This window comes from Sinocyclocheilus anshuiensis, unplaced genomic scaffold (genome assembly GCF_001515605.1).
Source record: "Sinocyclocheilus anshuiensis isolate Anshui unplaced genomic scaffold, SAMN03320099.WGS_v1.1 scaffold38, whole genome shotgun sequence".
Taxonomy (NCBI): Eukaryota; Metazoa; Chordata; class Actinopteri; order Cypriniformes; family Cyprinidae; genus Sinocyclocheilus; species Sinocyclocheilus anshuiensis.
In genome coordinates this window covers 1411801-1438597 of record NW_015544213.1, presented here as the reverse complement: position 1 = coordinate 1438597, position 26797 = coordinate 1411801, and the positions used below count along the sequence as shown (strand labels likewise).

At 35.3% G+C, this 26797-nt stretch overlaps 3 protein-coding genes across 6 annotated transcripts in view; 2 read left to right on the top strand and 1 right to left on the bottom strand.

Annotated features, from left to right (window-relative positions):
- LOC107697142 (protein EFR3 homolog B) overlaps nucleotides 1-15168 on the top strand; it is a 45701-nt gene extending 30533 nt beyond the window's left edge. For 2 of the 3 annotated variants that reach the window (XM_016497794.1, XM_016497792.1), the window contains 14 exons: nucleotides 963-1121; nucleotides 1220-1331; nucleotides 1528-1579; nucleotides 1673-1845; nucleotides 2894-2969; nucleotides 3117-3278; nucleotides 4270-4401; nucleotides 4505-4572; nucleotides 5519-5646; nucleotides 6739-6830; nucleotides 7238-7286; nucleotides 7428-7534; nucleotides 7660-7709; nucleotides 7805-8328. In XM_016497794.1, coding sequence (XP_016353280.1) covers nucleotides 963-1121; nucleotides 1220-1331; nucleotides 1528-1579; nucleotides 1673-1845; nucleotides 2894-2969; nucleotides 3117-3278; nucleotides 4270-4401; nucleotides 4505-4572; nucleotides 5519-5646; nucleotides 6739-6830; nucleotides 7238-7286; nucleotides 7428-7534; nucleotides 7660-7709; nucleotides 7805-7910 — 1466 coding nt within the window. In that variant the 3' untranslated portion in view covers nucleotides 7911-8328. Of the gene's footprint in view, nucleotides 1-962; nucleotides 1122-1219; nucleotides 1332-1527; nucleotides 1580-1672; nucleotides 1846-2893; nucleotides 2970-3116; nucleotides 3279-4269; nucleotides 4402-4504; nucleotides 4573-5518; nucleotides 5647-6738; nucleotides 6831-7237; nucleotides 7287-7427; nucleotides 7535-7659; nucleotides 7710-7804; nucleotides 8329-15101 lie in introns of those variants that run through there. The other variant, XM_016497793.1, reaches the window with a different exon arrangement.
- pomcb (proopiomelanocortin b) lies at nucleotides 13580-15211 on the bottom strand. The gene is made up of 2 exons (XM_016497816.1): nucleotides 15078-15211; nucleotides 13580-14081 (listed from the first exon to the last, which is right to left on the bottom strand). Exons 1-2 carry the CDS (start codon nucleotides 15195-15197, stop codon nucleotides 13587-13589), a joined length of 615 nt encoding a protein of 204 aa, XP_016353302.1. The 5' UTR covers nucleotides 15198-15211; the 3' UTR covers nucleotides 13580-13586.
- LOC107697150 (angiopoietin-related protein 7-like) overlaps nucleotides 15182-26797 on the top strand; it is a 17193-nt gene continuing 5577 nt past the window's right edge. The window contains exons 1-7 of one of the 2 annotated variants that reach the window (XM_016497810.1): nucleotides 15182-15241; nucleotides 15380-15532; nucleotides 16998-17033; nucleotides 19649-19803; nucleotides 21793-22318; nucleotides 24610-24844; nucleotides 26387-26524. In XM_016497810.1, the coding sequence (XP_016353296.1) occupies nucleotides 21974-22318; nucleotides 24610-24844; nucleotides 26387-26524 (718 nt within the window). In that variant the 5' untranslated portion in view covers nucleotides 15182-15241; nucleotides 15380-15532; nucleotides 16998-17033; nucleotides 19649-19803; nucleotides 21793-21973. Of the gene's footprint in view, nucleotides 15242-15379; nucleotides 15533-16997; nucleotides 17034-19648; nucleotides 19804-21792; nucleotides 22319-24609; nucleotides 24845-26386; nucleotides 26525-26797 lie in introns of those variants that run through there. The other variant, XM_016497809.1, reaches the window with a different exon arrangement.

The window sequence follows — 26797 nt, the reverse complement described above, 5'->3', positions numbered from 1 at the left end:
ATATGTGTGTGTGTGTGTGTGTGTGTGTGTGTGTATATATATATATATATATATACACACACACACACACAATTATGGAACTTCAAAATTAATAAAAAAAAATGTATAGTGCTACAAATTTTTTGTGATTTTCTTTGGGGGGGGCTGATTTGCATAATATGGCTAATATGACCTAATTTGATAATGCTGGGTTAAAAAAAGATCAATAAAAACTTTCCATTAAACAGTTTTTTTTTTCACAAAATAAGAATTAATATTTTTCAGATTACACTTATATACATTATTTTAATGAGTATTCACAGAAGTATTCAAAATGTATCATTTAACTTACAATCTGCAAAGGAGAGGAAAATTATTCAAATAGTCCATTTAATGCCACAGAACTTTATATAAACACAGGTTTTCACTCAATTTTCTGTCACTGTTTGGATGCAGTAAAGCCACATACCAGAAAACATTTGAGTCATGTTTGCATTTTCTTCTGTCACTGGCCATAATCCTAACCTTGTCTTCAGAGTCATTCATGCATGTGAAAATGTGTAACCTGGCTCAGAGGAAGATGAGAATTTTGTTTTTGTGGCAGTTTTTCTGGTATAAGGGATAAGACAAGACTTCTTCACTTTACAAATGGTTGTTGAAAGCAAAAATGCTATGAAATGCATGTCATTTTGTGAGAGTGTTTCTCGCTAGAACAAAACAAACACTATTTTTGGAATCAGCAGCACCACAAAATTAATAAGAAACAAGTATTGGATTTCATTCAGCAAATATGATGCAGGGTGGTGTAACCGTTGCAAGTCATTTTGACAATAATAAAATTAACAATTCATTCACTAATTGGACACCTCAAATCAAAGCACCAGATGTCTCCAGCTGTACTGATTTTGTTTGCTCAGCTGCAGATGACTGATTTTAAACAAGTCTCTGCATATATTAAAAAATGTGTGTGTTGCTTATTTTAGGCCCCACAGTGTTGGAGGTGTTCAATACGCTGCTCCGGCATCTGAGGCTCAGTGTGGACTATGAACTCACCGGATCCTATGACTGCACCAACATCGGCACCAAAATCATCAAGGAGCACGAGGAGAGACAGCTACAGGAAGCCGTCATCAGGACTGTCGGTGTGTGTGTGTGTGTGAGCATTATACGACCCACATTTCACTGCTTTTTTCAAATTTCCTGATTTTCCATTACTGTGGTCTGTGTCTTTTAAAATCAGGCTCATTTGCAAACACGTTACCCACATACCAGCGCTCTGAGGTGATGCTCTTCATCATGGGGAAGATCCCCATTCCAGGCATGCATCCCATGCTGCACTCTACAGGCTCAGGGTGAGCACTGCAGTCACTATTGTGTCCCTAGATATTTATGATGGTTGTAACTGGTCAATTAAAGTTATCTAAAAAGAACTGACTCAAACAGAAGAATTCAGACACAAAACCACTCTTTTACCTCAAAATTAATTAAATGTCTTCACTTGGAATTTATGACGTGAACATATTGTATTTGCTTCTGTCTGTACTGCAGGCCTGAGGGCAATCGAATGATCCAAGTCATGCTATTGAAGTCGCTGAGACAGGTAAACTCTACCTGCTTGATGCCTCATGAAAAAGAATTGCATCAAAGCACAGATTTGATGTTGTACAGGTAATGTTTCTCTCTGTCTTTTCAGGTCACATGTGGTTTCCAGACGACCAATATGCTGACAGCTCTGCCAAACTCCTTTCTGGATCCACTGCTGTCATTTGCTCTGCTAGAAGATGCAGAAATTCGACTGTTGGTGCTGGAAATTCTGGTCAGCCTTATTGATCGCCATAACAACCTCCCCAAGTTCTCCACCATCAGGTTAGTGTCTTTGCTGGATTTACACCAAACAGACTAGGTGTTCAGATTATGGTGTATACACTAACACTACCATTAAAAAGTTTGGGTTCGGTAAGATTTTTTTTATGTTTTGAAAAGAAGTCTCTAATTCTCACCAAGACTGCATTTATTTGATAAAAAAAAATATATGGTAAAAACAGTAGTATTGTGAAATATTATTACAATTTTAAATGACTGTTTTCTATTGTAATATATTTTAAAGTATAATTTATTCCTATGATGCAAAGCTGAATTTTCAGCATCATTACTCCAGTCTTCATTGTCACATGATCCTTCAGAAATCATTCTAATATGCTTATTTGCTTCTCAATAATTTTTGTTTTATTATTATCAGTGTTCTGAACATTGTGCTGCTTAATATTTTTGTGGAAACCATTACACATTTTTTTCAGGATTATTTAATGGAAAATGCAATTTAAAGAAAATAGAACTAGAAACCTTTTGCAACATTATAAATGCCTTGATTGTCACTTTTGATCAATTTAAGGCATCCTTGCTGAATATAAAAGTATATAAAAAAACCTTACTCACCCCAAACGTTTCATTGGTAGCATTTGCTGACAAACCAGGGGATTCTAGCAGTCAACTTCCATCATCTATAAGCCACTGGCAGTCTGAGGCCCCCAGTCAGACTGACATTAATCCATAATACAACCCTAAAGAGAAATATTTATTTCTTCTGGTCCTTTTATATATATAAAACAAATGAAACTTTTTTTATAATCGTATTTAATAAAATAAAATTGATGTAACCAAGACCATGTAGGTGGGGAAAAAGTATTAACCAACATTAATACTTTTTCACTACCTCATCAAAACCTAATTGATAAAATCAAGCCTTGCTCTACATTAATTGAATATTCAGTTTCAATTAGATTGTCCAAAAGAAGGTAAATGCGTTAAAATTTGCAGGTGATTTGACTATCGATAACAGAATCAAAATTCCTCTTTATATAACAAACATAGTTTTACTATGGTTTCATGATGCGTTGCTTTTTTCCCCATGCAGTATCATCTCTGATATCTCTGTGCTTAAACTCAAAGTGGACAAGTGCTCACGCCAAGACAACCTCTTCATGAAGAAGGTACAACATCCCTCTAATCAGTTCTCAACATCCTGTTGTCATTATTATTCTGATGTGAATCAGTGCTTTTGTTGGGTATGCATCAGAGAACGCATGCATGTCTGAATGGTTTTAAGTGTTTTGACAGCGATATCTCTCTGTTTTTAGCATGCACAGCACCTGTATAGACACATCTACCTGTGCAGTAAGGAACAGAGCAGCGTGCAGCCTCACTTTGAGAAGCTCTACTCACTCCTGGCCCTCATCAGCATGGAGCTGGCCAACGAAGAGGTGGTGGTGGACCTGATCCGTGTGGCACTCGCTCTGCAGGTGCACCCTCATTGTGTTTACACTCTTAAAGTCACCATGAAATAAAGTTTAGGTTTAGTGGCTTTTAGTATGAATATCGTAGCCTTAAGGTTATCTATAATCTAGTGTGCTCCTAATTGACAAGGCAGCATTAGATGTTGCAGAAATTCATTACCTCCCTGTATTTCACACACAATAGTTTGAATGATACCCAAATTCACTCTGGTGATGTCTAATCTTCTATATTATGCATCTAGGGAAGCATTTAAGTCTGATATGAATCAGCTCTAGATATACAGCAGGGTCACTTAATCCGATAAGGCAACATTAGACGTTACCGAAATCAGTTCTCTCCCTCTGTTTCTCACACAATGGCTTTAATGTTACCCAAATTCACTTAGGTAATTTCTAACCTTTTCTATTTTATATCCTATGAAGCATTTTACAGTTGTGGAAATATAGCAGGGTCACCAAATCCGACAAGGCAGCATGAAAATGTACCAAAATCTGTCACTCTCCTCTATTTCACACACAATGGCTTTACTGCTACCCAAATATACTCTGGTGATGTCTAACCACCAGTATTTTATATCCTAAAAACAACTTTGCTCTGATATGAACAGCTGCAGATATACAACTGGGTCACCAAATCTGACAAGGCAGGATTTGAGAAATAAGTTATCTCCCTCTATTTCACACAGAATTTAATGCTACCCACATTCACTCTGTTTATGTCTAACCTCCTCTATTTTATATCCAGGGAAGCATTTTGGTCTGATATGAACAGCTGCTCACATTCAGCAGGGTCACTTTATCCGACAAGGCAGCATTAGATGTTACCGAAATGAGTTATCTGATTTTCACATGATTTTCACCTCTATTTCACATGGAAGGGTTTTAATGTTACCCAAATTCACTCTGGTCTAGTTTTTTGTTTCGTCATAAACTACATAGTTCAGTGGAGATGTATTTCAGTATTTTTTCTAATCTTCCTGTGTCGCTTTCTGTCCAGGACTTGGCTCTGAGCAGTGAGGAGACGCTACCGGTGTATAACCGCTGTGCTGTTTATGCTCTGTCCTCTGCTTACCTCAATCTCATCAGTCAGCTCACCACAGTGCCAGCGTTCTGCCAGCACGTTCATGAGGTCAGTGCCACTCTGGAGTCTCTGTACTTACTAACAGTTTGTTCTCATCAACTGTATTTGAATTAAAATTTTACATGCATAAATTGTATAAACCTTTTTGCAGGTGATTGAAATGAGACAAAAAGAAAGTCCTTACCTGTTACCTGAGGATGTCTTCATTGAAAACCCAAAGTAAGACAAACTACGAGTCATCGAAATTGTTTTGTTTAAAGGGGTGGTTGATTGCGATTTCACTTTTTTTAATGTTAGTGTGTAATGTTGCTGTTTGATCATAAACAATATCTGCAAAGTTACGAAGCTGAAAGTTCAATGCAAACGGAGATATCGTCTTTTAAAATTCTGGCAGTTTAATTCAGAGGAGAAGGGACAGAGCGGTGTGGAATAAAGGTAAATTATGTGAAAAATAATGCATTTTTTAACAAACGAAGCATTAACACATGTTAGACTGCACTCCATAAACACAATCAAGCCTATAAAAAAAACAGTCAACCACCCCTTTAATGATATATATTATGTTCTATTATTCAGCAAGGATGCATTAAATTGACCAGAAGTGACAAGAAAGATATTTATAACGTTTCAAAAGATTTCTATTTCAAATAAATGCTATTCCTCTGTTATGCGTATTCTATACATCAAAGAATCCTGAACAAAAATCACAATTTACACAAAATATATATATGAAGCAGAACAACTGTTTTCAACATTATAAGAAATGTTTCTTGAGCAGCAAATCAGCATATTAGAACAATTTCAGAAGGATCATGTGACACTAAAGACTGGAGTAATGATGCTAAAAATTCGGCTTTGAATCACAGGAATAAATGACATTTTCAAAGAGAATTAAATTTTTGTACAAATATTTCAAAATATTGTTTTTACTGTATTTCGGTCAAATAAATGCAGTCTTGGTGAATATAAGAGACTTACAAAAACATTAAAAAAATCTACAAAATTTTGAGCGGTTGACTATTTGTTTGTTACATTTTTTAAATATCAGTGGGAATGAACGAATGAATAAATAAAATATATATATTTATTTATTTATTTATTTATTTATTTATTTAAATATGTACATCATAAATTATGATTTGCTTGTACTCTGTTGATTTCCCAGGATTCCTAAGACACTGGAGAAGCTGGAAGGAGAGCTGTTGTTTCAACAGGCCAAGATCACTGAGGTTCTTGGTGGCAGCGGCTATAACACTGAGCGACTAGCTACACCTTATGTCCCACAGTTCACAGGTGCATAAATGAGCATTTTGTGCCACATCATACACCACGTAAAAATGTCTCTGGTCTTTTTGTGCACAAAATTATTATTGTGCACAATTATCATGCACCAATCAAATCCCAATGGATGACTTGTTCTTTATTGTTACCCACTGATTTTTTTTTTTTTTCACTTGAAAATGTCACAACACACTCTAAATGTACTGTGTGTGCCTTTTATGTGGTTTTCCAGAAAACAATGAAATTCGTGTTGTCGCTATTGTAGATAAGCAGCTATTAAAGGGGTCATATGATGCTGCTAAAAAGAACATTATTTTGTGTATTTGGTGTAATGAAATGTGTTTATGCGGTTTAAGGTTCAAAAAACACATTATTTTCCACATACTGTACATTATTGTTTCTCCTCTATGCCCCGCCTTTTTGACATGCGTCGATTTTTACAAAGCTCATCGGTCTGAAAAGCGAGGTGTGCTGTCGGCAACCACATGTGAGGACCCCGGGCTGGACTCCGCTTCGTCCACGGTGAAAGCCGATCCGGCGATCCACGGCACTAAGGTGATGTATTCCCTCAGCGACCAGCACAGATCAGATCTAGGCATGACGAAGCGGATATCGTCCTCTTTTGGAAGACCAAACAAAGTAGTTTCGCTTTCACAATGAAACACAGCGTCTTCAGGACATGGCTGCAGCGTCAACAATACTACAGTGAGAATAAAAGTTACGCCTTCTTTCTTTGCGTGAACATTTGGGCGGCGTTATGCAAATCTTCCCACATAGTGATGTAGATATGTGGGGGCGTGTTAGAACAAGCCATTTTAGGTAGGCGTGGTTAACTCTTAACTTTTATAAAGAATATCTCTTTGGATTTGAGACTTTAGTCTTTGCAACTTTACAGATCTTCTTTATGCAACAAGAGCTTGTAACACTCCAAAGAGAAAGGAAAATTTTAAATCGCATCATATGACCCCTTTAAGACATTTGCATTGAAGATTAACTGATTAGCTTTAGTCTGATTAGCTTTAGACTAAAGTTGTTTCTGCTTATTAGCCGCCTGACAGAGATGGATCGAATAAACAGTTGATTAATTCCACCCTCTTCCCTTAGATGAGGACCGGCTGTCAAAAAGAAAGAGCATTGGAGAAACAATATCTCTTCAGGTGGAGGTAGAGTCCAGAAACAGTCCCGAGAAAGAGGAGGTAAATGAAAACATAAAAATATACAACACTCACAGACACATTTGGTGTGTTTAAACTTTAATGAAGGCATTACAGGGACATTTATGAACACGTTTTTCTGGTGAGGATTAACATCTTACTAAAGGACTTGGTTTAAAGAGGTTTTTTTATGAGGACAATTTCGGAAATTTGTCATTCACAGGTATAGCAAAACAAACCCACACACACAGTTATCTAGTTAAATTTAAGACGACATAAAATAGACAGTTATTTTTATAATAAGGTACCACAGACTAATCCTAACTTATATATGATTTATATAGTTTAACAATATAATATTTTCTGGTTATCCCCAGAATAAGGTTTTATCAGATATAGTTGAATTATGGGAACAGTATTGTTCTGATGTTTGTTTTCTTTCCCGACAGAGAACACCAGCTGAAGAAATCACATTTGAAACACTAAAAAACGCCATTGGTAGGTTGATTTAATGAGAATTAGACTTGTTCTAAATTGTCCCTCCAGATATTTCCAGAACCTGCATGCAATCGTTTGCACATTATTGCTTTGTTAACTTATCCTTTGGCTGAACAGTGTTAGTATGTGTGTATTCTCCAGTGGATAGTGTAGGCGTGGAGGAACAGGAGAAGGAACGCAGGAGACAGGTGGTTGAGAAGTTCCAGAAGGCCCCCTTTGAGGAAATAGCTGCCCACTGTGGTGCCAGAGTAAGTTAACTTGTTGCACTTTTCCTTTTATTTCATGAAAATGTATGCCGTTGTTGTCTTCTCCCACACTGATCAGCTCAATATTGTAATTTAGGGCTAATACTCGTTCTTCTGTTTCCTCCCAGGCTACAATGCTGCAGAGCAAACTTAATCAAATCTTTGAAATCACGATCAGGTAGGTTGCAGCACGGCTCATTTCAAACGTCAGCCATCTCTCTGAAAGATATTTGTGCTGATAAATCTTATCTTTTCACTCTTTCTTGCTTGCAGGCCTCCTCCCAGTCCATCTGGAACCATCACATCAAGTTACGGCCAAACCCAGAGTCGCTCTGTCCCCGTTTATGATATGAAGTTCCCGGACTTGTGCGTTTACTAGTGCAGCTCAACTCAGGATTCAGGAACCTTCAGTAGCAGGCAGAGGTACAGAGAGCTGGAGGGTTTTAGGTATTAAATTATATTTTGATGTTTTTTAATAGAGGAAAAATAAGAGGTCAGCCCTCCTCTGTCCTATAACCCTCATCACTGTATTGTCCCCTGTTCCCCTGTCTACACTGTGACTGTAGACAGTTCACCCATTGAACTACTGGAAGGATTTTGAACATTTGGATTCCTGAGTTGAGAGTTTTCCCTATTTACAAATATTTTCCACATATTCTTTGATACTCTGCACTTCTATAATAAAATCAGCTACCATAAATAAGTATTTGCAGCAAAAACCCAACTCAACAGGGGCGCAAAAAACATTTTTAACAAGAGCATACCTGGGTCATATTTCACCCTTAAAATCAAAAGAAAGAAAAAATAAGTTATATTTTGTATAAAGAAAACTTTAGTAACTTTAGTACCATTAAGATTTTTTTTACATTGTGACATTATTTTCATGACAATCGAGCACATTTAATGTGAAAATAAAAATATTTAAATTGTAAATTATTTATACATTAGGAATTTTTATAATGTCTTTAATTATGCTTATTGCAATGCTGATTTCATTTAAAAATCATTGCATTAGTTAATATTGTATATATAATATATATTGTTTATTGTAATATACTGTATATTGTAATACTACAGTAATTACACTTTTTTACATTTCAAATTACAAAATTAAATTTACATTCAGTTAAAAAAACATTACAGTATTAAGCCTTTTGGAGGTCATAAAAATTAATTAAAATTAATTGTCATAAAAATAATGTCATAATGTTTAATGTTAAATGTATGTAATAATCATATTATGGTCATATATATATATAATTTTATTTTATTTATTGTAGAGGGAATTGTGACCATATTTCTGTTAGATTCACCTTTGTTCTTTTTAAAGTGGAGTTTCATAGTTCCATATTGAGTAAAAGGGGAAACCGTCATCTCATGATGCATTTTGACAAGTCAAACAACATACCTTTCTACTTAGAGATTAAGTGCAATCAGTATAAATGAGGCTCATTTGTTGCTCTCAAATAATTTTTACTTGGTGCTAATTTCTGTTCCTAGTAGTTTGAGTCTTTAGTAAATGAACTTTTTATTGTTTCTTCAAGCATTAGTAGCTTGTTTATAACAGCGATCTGCAGTCTGTAGATATCTGGCGTTCAGATCACTGGAAGTGACGTCTGTCTTGCTGTCTGCTTGTGTTTACATGCTAAGCACAGTTGTTTCAAAGTGGTGTTAAGGAGCTTCGGTGCTGAAGGAACTATTTAATTAGCACTTTTTTATTTATCTAACCATACTCATTTGCTTAGCATCTGTAACCTGCTACGTTGTGCTTATTTTTGCACAGTCTTGTAGCATCAGACAATTTTATTATTTGTATTTTGTAAGCAAAAGCATCATTTTTATTGTGTGTATAAAGTTGCATATAAGATCTATAAATGTATGTAAATAATTGTTTATTCATTTTAGATTGCTCTGGTTTGGGTCATTGTCTGAATGAGAGTGTGTATGTGTGTGTATTTCCCCATAAAGAACTAACCAGCATGATGTCTCCAGTTTAAAAGAGTTTGTGAAACTCATAATGGCAGATTTGTTTTTGTGATTGACTGCTAGCTTCAGGGTTCAGAGTCAAATGAAGAAAAAACAATCCATCGGGAACGACAGCATTGCCATACTTTATCACACTCCTGGACAAAGTCCCAGCTATGTAGTTTGAATCACATAATGCTCTACAAATATTCCAGATCATACCGCCGAGAGATGTCCACTATTTCAGTGCTGATATGTATCTTTAAGTACAGTAGAATATTTCAAGGATAATATACAGCCAGGGTTTATTTTGCAATTTTGACCTTCTGACTTACTTTATCCTGCTTAGTACATGGCTGCTTACCAAAATAAATATGGACATAACACTTTCATTTTATGTTGAAATTATTTATCTTATTTGTAGATTAGCTTACTTGTGTGTCTGCTAAGAGAAATTGTCCGTTATAGCATAGAAAACAGTCTAGCATCAAGACAAGCAGTGCAACAATATTAATTCATATTATTTTTAATCTGCAATCAAGTTCTGTTTTGTAGGGACTAGTTAGCCAACATATTTAACAAGTCTTCCGCTATTTTAATTTCGCTCTCATCCAGTTCATTGTTCTTCCAATTTTTGTTTTGTTCATTTTCTTGCTTAGACTAGAGGCTCCTGAGCTGCCTTCTATCGAATGTTTTAAAAGAGAAAGTGATTGGAAAAACATGCCACGGTCAGATATACAGTTTTAGCACATTATGCAAAATTTCACCAATTGGCCAATAATCAAGTATTTTAGAGAGCTGTTAATAAATTAAGAATAATAATTATATTTTTCATCATTTGATGGAAAACTTCAAGCCTATAGGCTTTCCTTTCATACTGAGGTGGTGTAATGGTGAGTGTAATTTGTTCATGCTCAGCTAACAGACATTTTATATGTTGTGTGCATAATTTAGTCCCATTATTTGTGAGGAATGTTTTTGTATGCCTGTGGATTTTTACAGTGCCATAAACTGAACTGCTGTGCTTTTTCTAAAGGATTTGCGCAACTTGCTATTATTTATGTCATCAGTTGGTGACTGCATACAGTGTATGTTTTAAGTGTTACTTTTTATGTTTTTAAGACTATATAACAGGAGGCCAAGTATGAAAGCAGATTAAATAAATATTAATTTGTACTACACAGACAGAGCAGTAGATATTTTAACAATCCAATGAAAATTAGATACCTAAACGGTAAATGCTGTAATGCCTGTAGTCAGTACTGTCTTTGTCACAGAAATAGACCGCTGTTCCTGTCCTGAGTATTATTAGTATTAAATGCATTTGCTGTTTAAATATAATTATTCCCTTAAAATGTATCTGAAGTATAGCTCTTGCCCCGATTATATCACTGAAGTTCTGTAAATGCATCTCACATTTCTTCAGCATTGTAGTTAAGTAATGAATTTAATGTTTGCGAGAATATTAATTTCTGGGCTGTGACATGTCAAAGTTAAGTCATTTATTATAACCTCTCTGCAATTCAAGTGTCATTTCTGGTGTAACTGGAGTCTTGAAATGGAGTGCGCTGTTCATGTGTAGCATTGATGAAATATCAGTTACAGTGTCTCCATTTCATTTTTAAGTAACATTCTGTCTGGATGAAAGTTTTCCTCATAATTCGTTTGTGGTTAAACTGCAAATAGACAATAAAACATTTTTGATGCAATGCAGTGTGCACATTTGCAATTTTTCTCTGAAAGCTTTGAAATGGGACTGTTTTTAACGTTTAAAGTTAGGGGAGCTGAAACAATCCAGAGGACATTTTATTGCTCAAAGGTTTCGTTTTTGCAGAATTAATCAGATTAATTTGGTCTTGGAAGAGTTTGATGAAAAATGTTTGAGCTTGAGTTATGGCCAATATTATAAATGTATTATTAAGTTATTAAAAATCTGTATGGTTTTGCTTGTTTTTCCTTTTCGCTCCAGATTAAAAAATGTTATATTAGACATCAAAACATTATAATATAAAGTAAAAATGATAGACAGTGTTTCTTTCTTCTGTTAAACATAAAAGAAGATATTTTGAAGTATGTTGGTAACCAGAGAGTTGACATTAGCCATTGACTTTCATACAATGACCATAGTAATGGCCAGAGGAGAACTGGCCCCTTGCCTGAGCCTGGTTTCTCCCAAGGTTTTTTTTTTTCTCCATTTCTGTCACCGATGGAGTTTTGGTTCCTTGCCACTGTCGCCTTTGGCTTGCTTAGTTGGGGAAACTTCATTTCTAACATTATTATCGACTTGATTGCTGAACTGAGCTGGACGATGACTGAGCTGAATCGGATCTGGCCAATTCAATCCGATTGACTTGGTTACATGTGACTTTTTTATTCTGATTGTGCTTCTAGTCCTCTTACGATCGGATTAGTAGGGTCCATGTAAACGCAACTATTGATGAACTGACTTTAATTGAAAAATTGAGTGTTTATTATTGTCCTCTTGCATTATAGACACTGTTTTTCTGTTTAATACTGTAAAGCTCCTTCTGTATACACAATCTGTATTGTATAAAGCGCTATATAAATAAAGATGACTTGACTAGTATGAAAAAAATGCTATTGAAGTCAGTGGTTACCGTCACTGGTTTGGTTACCAACATTATTCAAAATATCTTCTTTTGTGTTCAGCAGAAAGGAAAAAAACAGGTTTGGAACAAGTAACTAATGGCAGAATTTTCACTTTTGTGTGAACTGTTATCTGCTTCCAACATGAATTAATTCGGACCAGAGCCGATCCTCCCTATACGCAAAATATGCAAGCTGCATAGGGCCCCCGAAACACCAGGATTTAAAACGTGGGCAGATCGCTGTGCTGTTCAGACTACATGACTTGCTGTCTGTCTTGGAAGTCGTTGTGGTGTTCACATTACGCGACACTACATAAATGATCCGCAACAGGGCTCCACACAATACACGAGCTGACAACAACTCTGTCACCCAATGACTCTACACGGTCCCCAAACCAAGTTTTGTCATGAAAACACACGTGAGAAGTGGAACTGGAATGACGCAAAACAACAAGTGAAACAGGATTTGTTTATTTGAAAATGGACGTAGAAAAGAAATTAGTGCTGCAAGCTGTTTGCGTGATGATCTGTTTTTAAAAATTTGCTCCATTTCTTGTGTCCAAACTTTTCTTAAAGCCGTGTTGCTGCTTCTGTTTTGCTTCCGCTGATCTCAACCCATGCCTTGCTCTCAGAGCCAATCCTCCCTATATGCAAAATATGCAAGCTGCGTAGGGCCCCCGAAACACCAGGGGGCCCCCTTGCTCTCAAAGATGATTTCATTTTAGTTTTGTTTTTGAATTTGGCCAGCGGTTATGAAAACATGAATGATCATTTATCTTAATGTGGTGCGCTGTCGCCTTTTCTACGTAAAAATCAGTGAACTCATGTAATGTGAATGTCGTACAGTCTTGCTCGAGACTAAAAAAACGAGTTGAAAGCGTACCGAGCCGCGGAAGAGACACTGTTTCTCAAGTGCTTTCCACGAGCACGATTCGAGACGGAGTGAAACACGGACAAATGCGTTTCATTCATTCATAACCACTCATATACCCCACTCCACCGCCCCCCCCCAACACAGTTTTGTGTAGGACCCCCAGAAGTCTAAGATCGGCACTGATTCGGACCAATCCACAAATTAGCAGTTGTTGGACTCCAGGATAAATTCAGCATCCAAACACAGAAATCCACAGCTGTCGACATTGCAAATTCATTTTAATGTATTTCATGTACAGTATATTACAGTAAAACTATCTCGGGTAGACAAATACCTGGCATTTCTGAATATCCTTTCTTTTTAAATCCCAGAGGTGATTGTTATGGTGTTAGGTGTCTAAATGAATTGTAAATGTCATGTGAGATACCTTGACTTTAATATATAAGTGATTTGGCTAGTTTGTTTGTTTCTTTTTTTCTTTCTTTCATAGGACAATGTTTCATGCCCTGTCAAGAATTTAAATGTTCAGAGGAAGCTTTTTTTAATTAAGGTTGTATGTTACACATTTAAATGTTTTGACACCAAATATTGTCTATTCTCTCCTCTCTTAATCTCTGAACTGCTGTCCGTCTTTAACAATGACGTTTCGTATGAGGGTGAGCAGGGGCTTGTGGGATTGATCTGGATACGGCCTCATGAAGCCTCCGTAGCGCTTGTTAGGTGGGGCGTTCCAGCGGAAATGGGTCATGCGATACTTCCCATTGCTCTTTGCGTTGTTCCTCGGCTGAACGTCCAGCGTGCCGCTCTGCCCTCGCTCCACGCGCACACTTTCCACCGACTCCTCGGGCTCCTCTTCCAGAGCGCCGTTGGTGAAGACTTTGACGGGTCGGCGTTTGCGGCCCATGGGTTTGCCCCAGCGGAAGTGCTCCATGGAGTAAGACCTCCTCTCGTCATTGTGAGGGGCTTCTCCAGTGGCGTCTTGGAGCTCGATTGAATCAGGAGACAGAGCCGATAAGAGCAGGCCCAAACTGAGGCTCTCTTCCTCAACCTCTTCCTCACTGTTCTGCTGTTCAGATGAAGATCTGCACTGCCTGAGACACTGCTGCACAGTCAGGACAGAGAATGAGAGGATGCAGATGCATGTTAACCATGACTGCAGCTTTCATTAACAAACAAAGCTTAATAGATCACTCATTTATGGTACATTCAAATAGTTTGATTTGAATCTTTTTGTATGTATTCCTTATATCATAACTGGGTGAATCTCATAAAATTAAAAAAAAATTTATGTAAACGTTTTATGCTCATGTATGTGAAAACATTATTGTATTAATATACTGTTTTGTTTTATTTTATTTTATTTTTTAAACCACAATAGGCTAAAAAAGTGAGAATTATGCCTGAAAAGATTTTAATTCATTTCTATTTATGAAAAATATCTTTTCTTTTTTCCTTTTGATGTTTTTCCTTTGTTTTTCTAGAATTAATTACTTTTTAATGAGAGTTTAATGTCATCAAATTATTGTCTATTGGATTGCTTATTATATAAATGTGTTTATATATACTGCAAAGACAGAACAGTATAATTTAATAACTTACTACCATTTAAAAAAAAATGTTAAGCAATTAATACATTAATTCAAAAAGGATGCATTAAATTGCTAAAAGTGACAGTAAAGACATTTATAATGTTACAGACATTTCTATTTCATATAAATGCTTTTCTTTTGAACTTTCTATTCATCAAAGATTCCTGCAAATAAATTTTTATCACAAAAAATATAAAGCAGCACAACTGTTTTCAACATTAATGTTTCTTGAGCACCAAATCAGCATATAAGAACATTTTTGAATGATCATTTAAGGACTGTATTTTAAAATATATTAAAATAGAAAACTCTTGTTTAAAGTTGTAATGCCATTTCACAATATCAAACAAACTCTTTTTTACTGTATTTTAATCAAATAAATGCAGCCTTGGTGAGCATTAGAGACCTCTTTCAACCGAACTCAAACTTTAAAACAGTACTGTATATGATTTTTAATCTTTAATAGAATCTATGAAGTCCTATTATTAATGCCGTAAAATGAATCTTACCCATTTTTGTTCATTGGTTTTAAGGCCCATGCAGTCTATCAAATCCAAGCAGCGGCCGTCTACATATGGACTGTGAAAACACAAGACTGCTGCAGCCAAAAGCCAGGAAGGACAGAGCATCTGAAAACAAGAAACAAGACAAGATCAGTTCTTTCATCCCTCAGGTATCATTCGTATGAGTCAGAATCGAAAGCTGAAAAGAAAACGGCTGATACTGAGCTATATATAAAATCAAGGACGAGTTTTATTACTCTGGTATTTTACTTGAATCACCTTTGATTTGATTGCACTGAATGGATCAGAGTCGCTCAGACTGTCCTCACACAATGATGCCGTGTGGGCAGGTCACTTACAGTTACGAGAAGCGGATGTCTCTTCAGAACTTTGACTGTTCAGGATGCTTCTAAAGAAGAGAAGTGAACTTGGAGACTTGTATCTACTCTCCTCATTCATTGGTACGTGACCTTTTATGGTTTTAATGATGATGTCATGACACATAGATCTGTGAGGTCCATTAATATCACAGCGCGATGTCAGCCGCTGTGTGGCGTCAGCGATGAAAGGAAAAGCTCTGAAATAAATCAGCTGCAGTTAACAGACTCTTTAGTCTTGCTGGTTTTAAACTCATTAGTAAGATTGTCCATGAAAGTCCACAAAAATTGGTTTTGGTAGGGATGATGATTCAGTAAGTCCAGAATTAGTCAAAAGCCTCTGATGATCCTGTTAGATATTATACCGTTTCACAGGGGAAGAAAATTCTATTCAAATTTTATTTCTTTATAAACCGGACCAAGTGGATCAAATTATTGAAATTAAAATGGTTTGTTCATAACATTATTGGATATTGTTTGATGATTTCACCATGGTCATGCATGTCATCCATATCAAATGAATTATAATATTTTTTCTTTCAATTTCCCCCCAGTAATTTAATTTAGAATATTGCACATTATTATAGAACTGTACATAAACATATCCATTTAAATATGAAATTAAAAAATGTGTTTAAAAATACAAACATGTATTTAAAAATACAAAAATGTATGTTTTATTTTTAAATAAAACTAAATTATTTAATCATTCATAATAACCGTAATAATATTCATAACAAATAATGATAATTTAAATATGAAATAAATACAAAACATTTGTATTTAAAAAATATAAATATGTATTTTAATTACAACAATAATTATGTATTCATTTGAAATAATATAGTAATAAATGATATTAATAATAAAAACAATAATATTTCAAATCAATTATTATTTTACATATTACAGTTTTTAGAGCTGATTTTTTTTTTTGAAAATTTTAATTTAATCTGAATAAGTTTTATAATTTAAAAAATAGAAATGTATATGTTTAGTTAAAAATACAACAAAAATATTTAATTAAAAATAAAATCATAATTAATAGTAATAATAATCATTATTTAGTCATTTTCAAGATCATCAAAATCTATAGTTTTTGTCTTTAACTTGAATTCTGAGTCATGCATGCTGTTTAATTCACTTTGTATCACATACTCTAAAACAGATTGTTTTCCATTTTAAAATTTGGAATATGTTTTCTAATGTTTTTTTAAACATTAAAAATGTAAATGACACATTTTCTTTGACACTGTTCATAAATAAAGCTTTACAAGCAGATACAGTACTAACCAGTGATTCAATGGTTCAAAAGCAGAATGATTCAAATTCCATATTCTTACCTTTCTGAATTTATAGATGGGTTCTATGGTTCTGAATCTCCTCCTTTGACTCTTCCTTGGGTCTCCAGCTCTTATCAAGCTCACCTCCACTGCTCTCGTTTGGCACTTTTTTTCCGGGCGTATGTGAATGGATCTCTCTCTCTCTCTCTCTCTCTCTTTTGTTCTCTTATTTTCTGAATGAGCTCTGCTCTCTTATATACTCACAGGTGCATGGCAAACCCTCGAGGCTGGAAGATGATCAGGTGGGTCTCTGCTGAGGTGGGGGAGGTGTGAGGGGGGTGCACAGGGGAAATTACTAATAAAAAACAAACCATTCATACTTTTTCATACCTCTGTTTTTGACACATTAAAACATCCACAGGAAGTGGCAGGTGAATTATGGATCAGATACTGTGGTTCTGTTACTCATGTCATTTGAGACACTTGGAAACTTAATGAAAATTAACTCAGGAAATTAAGATGGAATGACGTAATTTCACATCACAAATTCCCTGTCAATCAGAACAACATACAAGCAGCGTGCAAATCGATCAGACTGAGCAGATGTGCAATATCTTAAGTGCTTAGCTCAAGCTGAACAATTCTTCTAACTTAGTTTCTCATCTCTTTGTTGCTTCTTTTTTTAATGAAGCCCATTCATGCCCCATCTGTAGAAAATGTAATTACTAACAATGGAGGAAAGCTAATGTTGTGTTGTCGTGGTAACTCTTTTTTTCTCCACTCACTTAAATTAATACACTGAAAAAGAAGAAAAGAGTGACTTTAATTAGTCATTCAGGGGAAAAAACACTTGAGACTTGAAATTAAAAACAGCATCATTGCTGTTTTCATTTCTCATTTTTGTTTAGTTTAACGTGAAGTACTAAAATAACTAAAACTAATAAATAAAAAAGTATAAAAACATATTTCAAAAATATTTCATAAATAAAAAAGACTAATAAAAATGCAAAAAAAAAAAGTATAAAAATTTTTAATAATTATTTTACATAAAATTAAAGTGAAAACAGAAAATATAAAAATACAATGTCATTAAAAATATTAACAAAAAAGATAGCAATAATACCAAAATATCACTGGCATGCAGAGAATTCTTTGAATATATAAAACCTTCTAATAGTCAAAAGCTTATGTGCAGGTTTAGACCTTTGAAATTAGAGATATTTTGTTTAAAAAAAATGAGAAAGCTAGATAAAGGTCAGAAAACAACAATAGAAATTCGACAGCAGAAACTCTGTGGCGTTCATACACTCTTAAAAATAAAGGTTCTTTTTTGGCATCTATATATATCCTTTAACATCCATGGAACCTTTCCATTCCACAAAAGTTTCCTTATAATGGAAAAAGGTTCTTTAGATGATTGAATTGGCAAAAAGCGGTTCTTTTAAGAACTGTTCACTGAAAGGTTCTTTGGGGACCAAAAATGGTTCTTCTACGGCATCACTGCGAAAACCCTTTTGGAACCATTATTTGTGTTGAAACTGTACAGCATGGCATTCGCGACGGCAGTGTTAGGTTCAATTCCCAGGTAATGCAATGTGAGTTGCTTTGGATGAGCAGATGCTGCACTTTAACTGAACTGAAGATCAGATGTGCTGATGGTGCAACTGTTAAATTTGGGTTCCTGTCGATAGCAGTCGACCTCGGTTCATGACAAGATCGGAATAATTAGTTAACAGGATCTCAAGCGTCTCTCTCTCTGTGAAAGCACATCCTCTAGAGAGGGCCGTACAAATACAACAAACCTTACATGATGTTCACTCACAGTTTTAACTTAGGATCATACAGCAAAGTCCAAAAGGCTGCGACCACTAGAAAATGTTTTTTTCCCATTACAAATTAAATGATCAAAATAAATTGTCATTCAATCCAGACAAACTAAATATTAAAATATTCTGAAATTCATGTTAATTTTTCTGTTCGTATATATATATATATATATATATACACACATATTTGATCACGTTCTAAAGACCATCTTGTGCAAAATAAATTGTCATTCAATCCAGACAAACTAAATATTAAAATATTCTGAAATTCATGTTAATTTTTCTGTTCGTATATATATATATATATATATATATACACACATATTTGATCACGTTCTAAAGACCATCTTGTGTTTAAAAGAGAAAAATCTGACCTTTGTCAATTTTATTCGAACTAAGCAAACATTTGCAATTTTGAATTTGCTGATATTTATATGGCCAAAAGGTATAGATGAAATTCTGACAACTTGTAAATCAATGAGATCTTTCCACTTACATAAAATGCACATACAAATCAGTTGTCACTCTATATCTCCCAATAATATGTCTTAGATAATATTTAAATGCTTATGAATGAAGCTCTGTAGTTTTTACTGTGGGAGCAGAACATATAATATTAATGCAATGCAATGATGATTGAGAGATGAACAAATAAACGTTCCACAAAAGCCTGATGAATCATATTTGATATTCATATTTTAACGATTTCTCTAGTAATATGGATATGGATAATCAAGTAAACCTACGCTATACTTCATTCCAGTAAGTGTTCATCTTGAAATATTAACCATATAAAAGTTATTCTTTTGTTTACTTTATAAAAATCAGTAAAAGGCTTTTATTTACTAAAAAAGTATCAATCAGACGACAGAAAGCATTTAGTAAATTGTGTACAACAGTTTTTTTGCAAAGTTTTGATCATGAATTTAAAGGCCTTGGATATTTGATCAAATATGATGCAGTAGTCCTTTTCCTAAACAAACATAATTTGGTGCATCAATTATTTGTAATTGTTCAGACGTATAGAGTAAAGACAGTCTGAGTGGCTGTAGTTCAGTGTTTGGTTTCTCTCCTCTCTTTCTTCTGATCAGGAATCCAATTATACAGGATTACAAGGATAAGATGCCCACCGTATCAGCCATCCTGCAACACATAAGCTGTAGAAAGAGAGAGAGAGAGCGAGGATGGCAGCATGCATCTGTATTTCCCCAGAAGACAAACAGGACGTCTCTGACCACTGAAACAGGTAAAGATGAAGTTTTGTCACTGTTTCCCTGTAGAGCTTACTTGCTGATGACATGTTAGCTCTGCACGTACCGTAGTGTAGTGTATCAGCAGTGCTTCTCTCATGTGAGATGGTGTGATGCATGAGGTGTGGAGTCGTGGGTAAATCAAATACCCTCCAAACAAACAGATGTATACTCTGCATTCACACTTCTAATCAAAATGTCACTGCAAAGACGTAGAACGCTTTATCAGTCTGATTGATTCTCAGTGTTATTCTTTTATTCATGCTGCAGGACATGAGGCTCTCAGGCATTGCTCTGTAATGTGGTTTGGCATATTCAACATTTCTCTGTTGGATCCAGTGCACTAGGCTTGGATCAGAGACACAAGGTGCTTAGACGTGATACTGCAGCATTAAAAGGTCTGCTCAAGGTGTTGGGTCAGATCAAGGCATTCCCTGCACGTTTTTCCTCCTGAGTTCACCTGCTGAACTAGATAGGCAGGACTGTGCACAGCATCATTTTCTATTTCTTTTCAATTTTGCATTTGGTTTGATGTTTTCTAATGCAACAACATGCAGATATTTTTTAACTGTGACTTGCTCATTCAAGCTGTTTCAGTGAGAATTGTATTTCCTGAGATGTAGAGATGTATTTCCTGAATAAATGCGCCCAGATGAGGTTGGTATTGTCTCAAACACAACACCAACATCAACTATTTTTAGCATGCCCATCTTCTTCCAGGTTAAATGCTTTCACAGTTCTTGAACCCACATAAGCACATAGAAAAGTGACACGAGCCACCAAAGCACCTTAACCTGTGCCTTAATCAGGACAATCAGGCTGACCTCTAACAAGAGCAGGGACATATTTGTGGGATTTATTTCAAATATCACATTGAGATTTATGACAGATCACGTTATTTTCCCCTTAAGCCTAAACCCAAGAGAGCATCTTCAGTACAGTGTGGTTTTTGACAGCTGACCTATAGTTCTCTGACACGAGTGCACTGAAATGTCACACCATCGAGTGCTTGAAATAAATGACCTACTGTTATTATCATAGACCATGAACAATCTCACCGAACTTTTTCAAGTGGTGACATAACTGTGTGGGATGCATAACTTAACGCTTATAAATCTCAGTTTATAATCCAAAGTTATATTTCTTTGAGCCCCAGAAGTAGTGATTCACTGTGATTCATCTTTGAGCAAAGCCCTTGAATAAGAAAGTTTGAATAAGAATTAGAAAGTGGCTGCTAAATAATAATTAGATTTTTACATTCAGAAGAAAATGTAAGTAGTGCTACATAGACTGTCGCTGCCGTGATGTTAAAGCTGACCTAATAATTTTAGCTTGATTTCTCATGTCTCTGATGTCTATTTCCAATATTAATCCAATAAGCAGTTGAATGCATGCTTATTGCATGTAACTGTGGTAGTGTACATTATTTTGAATGAAATATGATGTATAAATTATAATGACAAAATAGTATATTTATATAAGTAAATAATAAATACAAAAAATCATATCTATCTGTCTGTCTGTCTGTCTATTTATATATCTATATACAAAAATTCGAATAAAATATGGTATAAATAATCATGAAAAAATAAGTAGCATGTTTATATAAGTAAATAAAAAATATAAAAATAGTAAATATAAAAATAAATAATAAATTTGAATAAAATGTGATATATGAACAATCACGAAATAAAATAACTCAGTATATTAAATATAAATAAGACATTTTAAAGATAAAATAAATATAAAAATAAATAAATAATAAAATATTATGTAAAAATAAACATGAATTAAAATAATTAGTATTTATATATGTAAATATTATTAAATAGCCTAATAAATTAAAATAAGTACATTGTAATACAGCAAAAATATTTATTTAGTACTTTTTGGTATTTATTTATTTTTAGTGCTGCTATTACAACTAAATATTTATTTGGTTAGTTCATTAGTTAGATAGTTTCATTATTTTGGTTTTGTTTTAGGTGAATTGCATCGGAAAAGGTGATGACTGAGTCTGGACAGTGACTCTGACACCTCTACAGTGTTTCTGTGTGACAAGCTCTCCTCAAGACTTGAGACTGGAGGTCAGACAGCGTGTACCCTGGCTGTCTCCCCCAGGGTCCTTCCAACAAGGTGGGAAGGGGGGTCAGCCGAAGCGATCACATGGAGGGCAGGCCTCTCTCGCCCCTCTTGCTGGCCGTACTGTTTCTGGCAACAGGTGCGAGCGATGATGACCGCTCACTGCACACGCATCAGGTCAGTACGGCTCAGTGTGGAGAATACAGCAATCAGGTCCTGGAGGACGACATGTGTCGACTCATGGCCACGTTACCCCAGCTGGACGACCAGCGCTGCCCGGACATGTTCCGCTGTACGGATGAAGTTTCATACTGGCTTCACGAGAACGAGGAACGCAAACAACAGATTCTGGCCCTGCGGGAGACAGTGTCCGAACTTCAGGAGGAGCTTCGCAACCATCGTCATCGAGTCAAAGTCTTAGAACTCCAGGTGTGTGGATTTTGTGGATTTGCCTTGTTTCCATGATTGTTGGCTCAACTGCTACTACTTTCACATTGGCAGAGTGATAAATGTATATATAACGTTATATGTGTGTGTGTGTCAGGCCATTATGCAACAGCGACACCAGCAGGTAAAGTTACAGCAGGAGTCCGCGTCTCTCTCGCCTCCCCTGAGCCCATTGAGTTTTAACAGACCCCTTAAAGCGTGCCGTGAGTTTGGTGGGGGGGTAATTGAGAATGAATGGGGGAAAATCACGTGAGAGGAGGAAATGCCTCCATCATGATATGATTGGATATGACTGGTTATGTTCGGCTGTGATTGGTTCATGTGATAAATCTTGTGAAATCTCTTATGTTCATGAATGGGCGTGCCCTTTTTCAGTTTCAGCACATGCCCCTCAAAAGGTCTGTGCACGGCCCTGGTGTGTGTGTGTGCATAGGTAATAGATAAATTAGAAAATCTGCTGTAAGACCTAAATATGCCATGTAGAGGATCAAGACTCGAATCTTTTTAAATCTATTCATTGAGACCACAACAAATCAATTAAACGATGTTTGAACCGATTGATTTTTGAAACGATTTTTTAAAAATGCTGCATTCTATAAATGGAGAGACGTTCAGAACGAGCCAATACACTTAAAGGGGTCATATGATGCGATTTCAATTTTTTTTAAACCGCATAAACACATTTCATTACACCAAATACACAAAATAATGTTCTTTTTAGCAGCATCATATGACCCCTTTAACTAAATTGACTATTCCAGGGCTACATATGACAGAGAGGATCGTTTAGAACGAACCGATTCAGTAGTCTAATTCGAATTTCTGACGTTACGTGTGATGGAGAGGGCGTTTAGGACGAACCGATTCAGTAGAATGATTCAAATTTCCGACGCTACTTATGAGAGGGAGGGCCATTTATTTAGGGCGAACCGATTCAGTAGAATGATTCAAACTTTACTACACTACTGTACATATGAGAGAGGGCCGTTTAGGACGGAATGATTCATTAGAATGATTCTGACTTTTCTATTGCCGTTTTAACTCAGACCGATTCAGTATAAGGAATCAGATGCTCCTAGATATGAAAGAGCCGAAAGTTTGTTTGACAACCGCAGCTCAACAGTACAACGGGACATCGAAAAATCAAAACAATGTAATAATAATAATTATAAATAGCTTATTCTGCTAATTATAACATTTCTCCAATACCTTATAAATGATGCATCAATAATGATAGCCAAATTGTATACAGTAATTGTTTGTTTAAAACATGATATGAAGTAACATGGTGGTAACCATGATATTTGGTTATTTACATAATACCATTTTTGGTATGTTGACATGACGAACATAAAGTGTTATACTATGGTTTTTAGGGTATGCACCAAGTAAACATATACTATGCACTACTATTTTACATATACCAAGTTTTTTTGGGGCATGGTTTCATGGTGCTACCATTGTGTTTAGGATATGCACCATGATACTACCATGTTTTTTTTTTTTACTACCATGTTCATGGTTATCATGTTAGTATCATGGTTTTTGGACATTTACTATGGTAATACCATGGTTTGTTGACATGCATAATAATATGTTTTTGTACCACAGTAACATACACACTATGCACTTATATTTTTATATATGCCAAGTTTTTTTTTTTTTGGACATGATTTCTTGGTACTACCATGTTGTGGTCATGGTTCTACCATGGTATTTAGAACATTTACCATGATAGCACCAATTAAATACATGTACTTGAATTTCAGTACCATAGTATATTTCAAATTATCGTAGAATTATCATCATGTAGTGTAGCATAACAGCACTATAGTCCTTTTTTTTAAGAGTGGTAGAGCTATAGTATTATTCAAAGTACCGTACCTTGGAGTACTATGTAAATACCATGGTATATCATAATCGTTAAATACCGTGGTATTCCTTGTCGCTCCGGCCAACTCGGCTTGACGGTTTTCAGCCTAAAGTCTCCTTGACCCGAGGGCTAACGAGTTTTACACCAGAATCCTTTCCGCTCTCCACGTGCCTTCATTAGTATGCACCCTTAAGCTCTTCATGCTGTTAAATGAGCTGATGATTCACACGAACAGATCCTGTCTGCTTCTCCCTCTCCTGGCCTTTTATGCAAATGCACACAATGCACTGCAGCCACTTGAGAAGGTCTCATTTTGCAAAAGCTAACAGGAATTGTTATTCTCGTCACTTTTTTTTTTTTGACTGGGAGTCGTGATGTTTGTCTATTTGGCCTTTCACAGAGTGAAGAGAAGAACCGTAATAATTCATCTATTGAGCAGCGCTTGCATGAGCTGGAAGATCATTACGCCGAGGCCACGACCTTGTTGCACATCCAGGGCTCATTGATCTATGAACTCCAGGCCCAGATTCAGAACCTTTCCCTGCTGGTGGAAAAAGTCAGACGTAACCCGGGCTGCATGATCAACATAGTCCGCACCAGCCCAATGCTCAGTGCACAGGAAGCCCTGCATCCTGGTAGGCCATGTCTGGGAAATTTGGAAAAGCTTCATCTCGAAGCTGCATGATTATATTTTCCCAAATGAGACTAACCAGTTCTTGTTAATCTAACTTTAGCCTGGTGAGGACAACAGCATACCAGCATCCGAAACACAATATATATAATATACACAGCGAGTGTGAACACCCCATTCTAATCTCAAAAAGTGCACAGCCATGCAGTGTTCTCAGACAAACATTTTTAATAGAATCGGGCATAGCATTTCTTTTCCATCATGACAATGTTCTTGTGGTGCTTTAAAGGGGTCATATGATGCGATTTCAATTTTTCCTTTCTCTTTGGAGTGTTACAAGCTCTTGGTGCATAAAGAAGATCTGTAAAGTTGCAAACACCAAATACACAAAATAATGTTCTTTTTAGCAGCATCATATGACCCCTTTAAAGGGTTAGTTTACACAAAAATGAAGTATTTTTCATCATTTACTCACCCTCATGACATTCCTAACCCATAGGAAAACACAAATTAAGATATTTTTAATGATACCTGAGATGTTTCTGTCCCTCCATTGAAAGTTGAGGTAACCAAAACTTAGAAGATCCAAAATGGTCATAAAGACATTGTAAAATTAATCCATATGAATTGAGCATTTAATTCAAGTCTTGTGAAGAGATACAATCATTTTATATAATGAACAAAATTTAATTTAGGCTTTTATTTACATCGATCTTGGATTAAACTGCTATTTACAGTGTGTTTGTGTGTGTGTATATATATATATATATATATATATATATATATATATATATATATAATTAAATTTCTAATGTATGTACTATTAACTAATTAATTTAAATATAATATTTCATTATTATTTATTTTTTAAACACAATATATTGTATACACAGCCAAAAGAGACAAATCAGACAAATTATATTAGTTGAAGTTGTGGTGCATTAAAGGCATAGTTCACCCAAAAATGTAAGTTTCTTTCATCATTTACTCAAAAAATTACATTCCAAACCCAAAGATTAACCATTAACCCGTGGTTAATCTTTGAAACACAAATTAAGATACCAATAATCAAAACTTTAAAAAATCAAAAAGGTAATAAAAATGTCATGAAAATGAATCCATATGAATCGAGCGTTTAATTTAAGTTTTAGGAAGACACATGATCACGTTATATGACAAACAGATTTAATTTAGGCTTTTATTCACATCTATCTTGAATTAAAAAGCTCAAGGTTTCATTAAAATACCTTAATTTGTGTTTCGAAGTTTAACCAAAGTCTTATGGGTATGTGAATGAGTAAATGATGACTGAATTGTCATTTTTGAGTGGATTATCCCTTTAAGTCTTTAGCTAGTATGGAATTATGGTCAGATACTGGCCTGAACCAACAGAGGGTGACAAATCATTGCACAGTTTATGAGACAGCCAAATGTATGACCTCTTCTTCATCTCATATTGTTTAACGAGAACTGAAATGGCTCACACTTTGTACAATATGTTTTTATATTAATTATGTTATTATAGTTTCATGTGTTTTCACTCCAGAGGTGCAGCATGTCAGGAACTGCCCCATCGACTGTGCCTCCATCTACTATAACAGAGTGCGTCGCTCCGGGATCTACACCGTGGTGCCCTCACTAGGGGCCATGCCAGTGGAAGTCTACTGTGATATGGACACAGACGGTAAGAAACCACTCAACACATGCAGTAATGACTGTCCAGGACTCAACTATAAGGATGGGCCTGGTGTTTTGGGTCAGTTGATGAATACTTTATTTACAAACACTTGCCTATATATATTACTTATACAAAATATGTTGCTAAAAATAAAATAAAATCTTTTTTGTAAATATATATATAATTAAATATAATATATAAATAAGTAAAAAACATTTAATTTACTCACACAGACACACACACACACACACACACACACACATATATATATATATATAT

Coding starts and splice junctions, on each gene's coding strand:
- pomcb (XM_016497816.1), bottom strand. CDS start 15,197: ATGCTCTGTCCTTCCTGGCTTTTGGCTGCAGCAGTCTTGTGTTTTCAC. Junction 14,082..15,077: donor AAACCAATGAACAAAAATGG/GTAAGATTCATT, acceptor CTGACTGTGCAG/CAGTGTCTCAGGCAGTGCAG.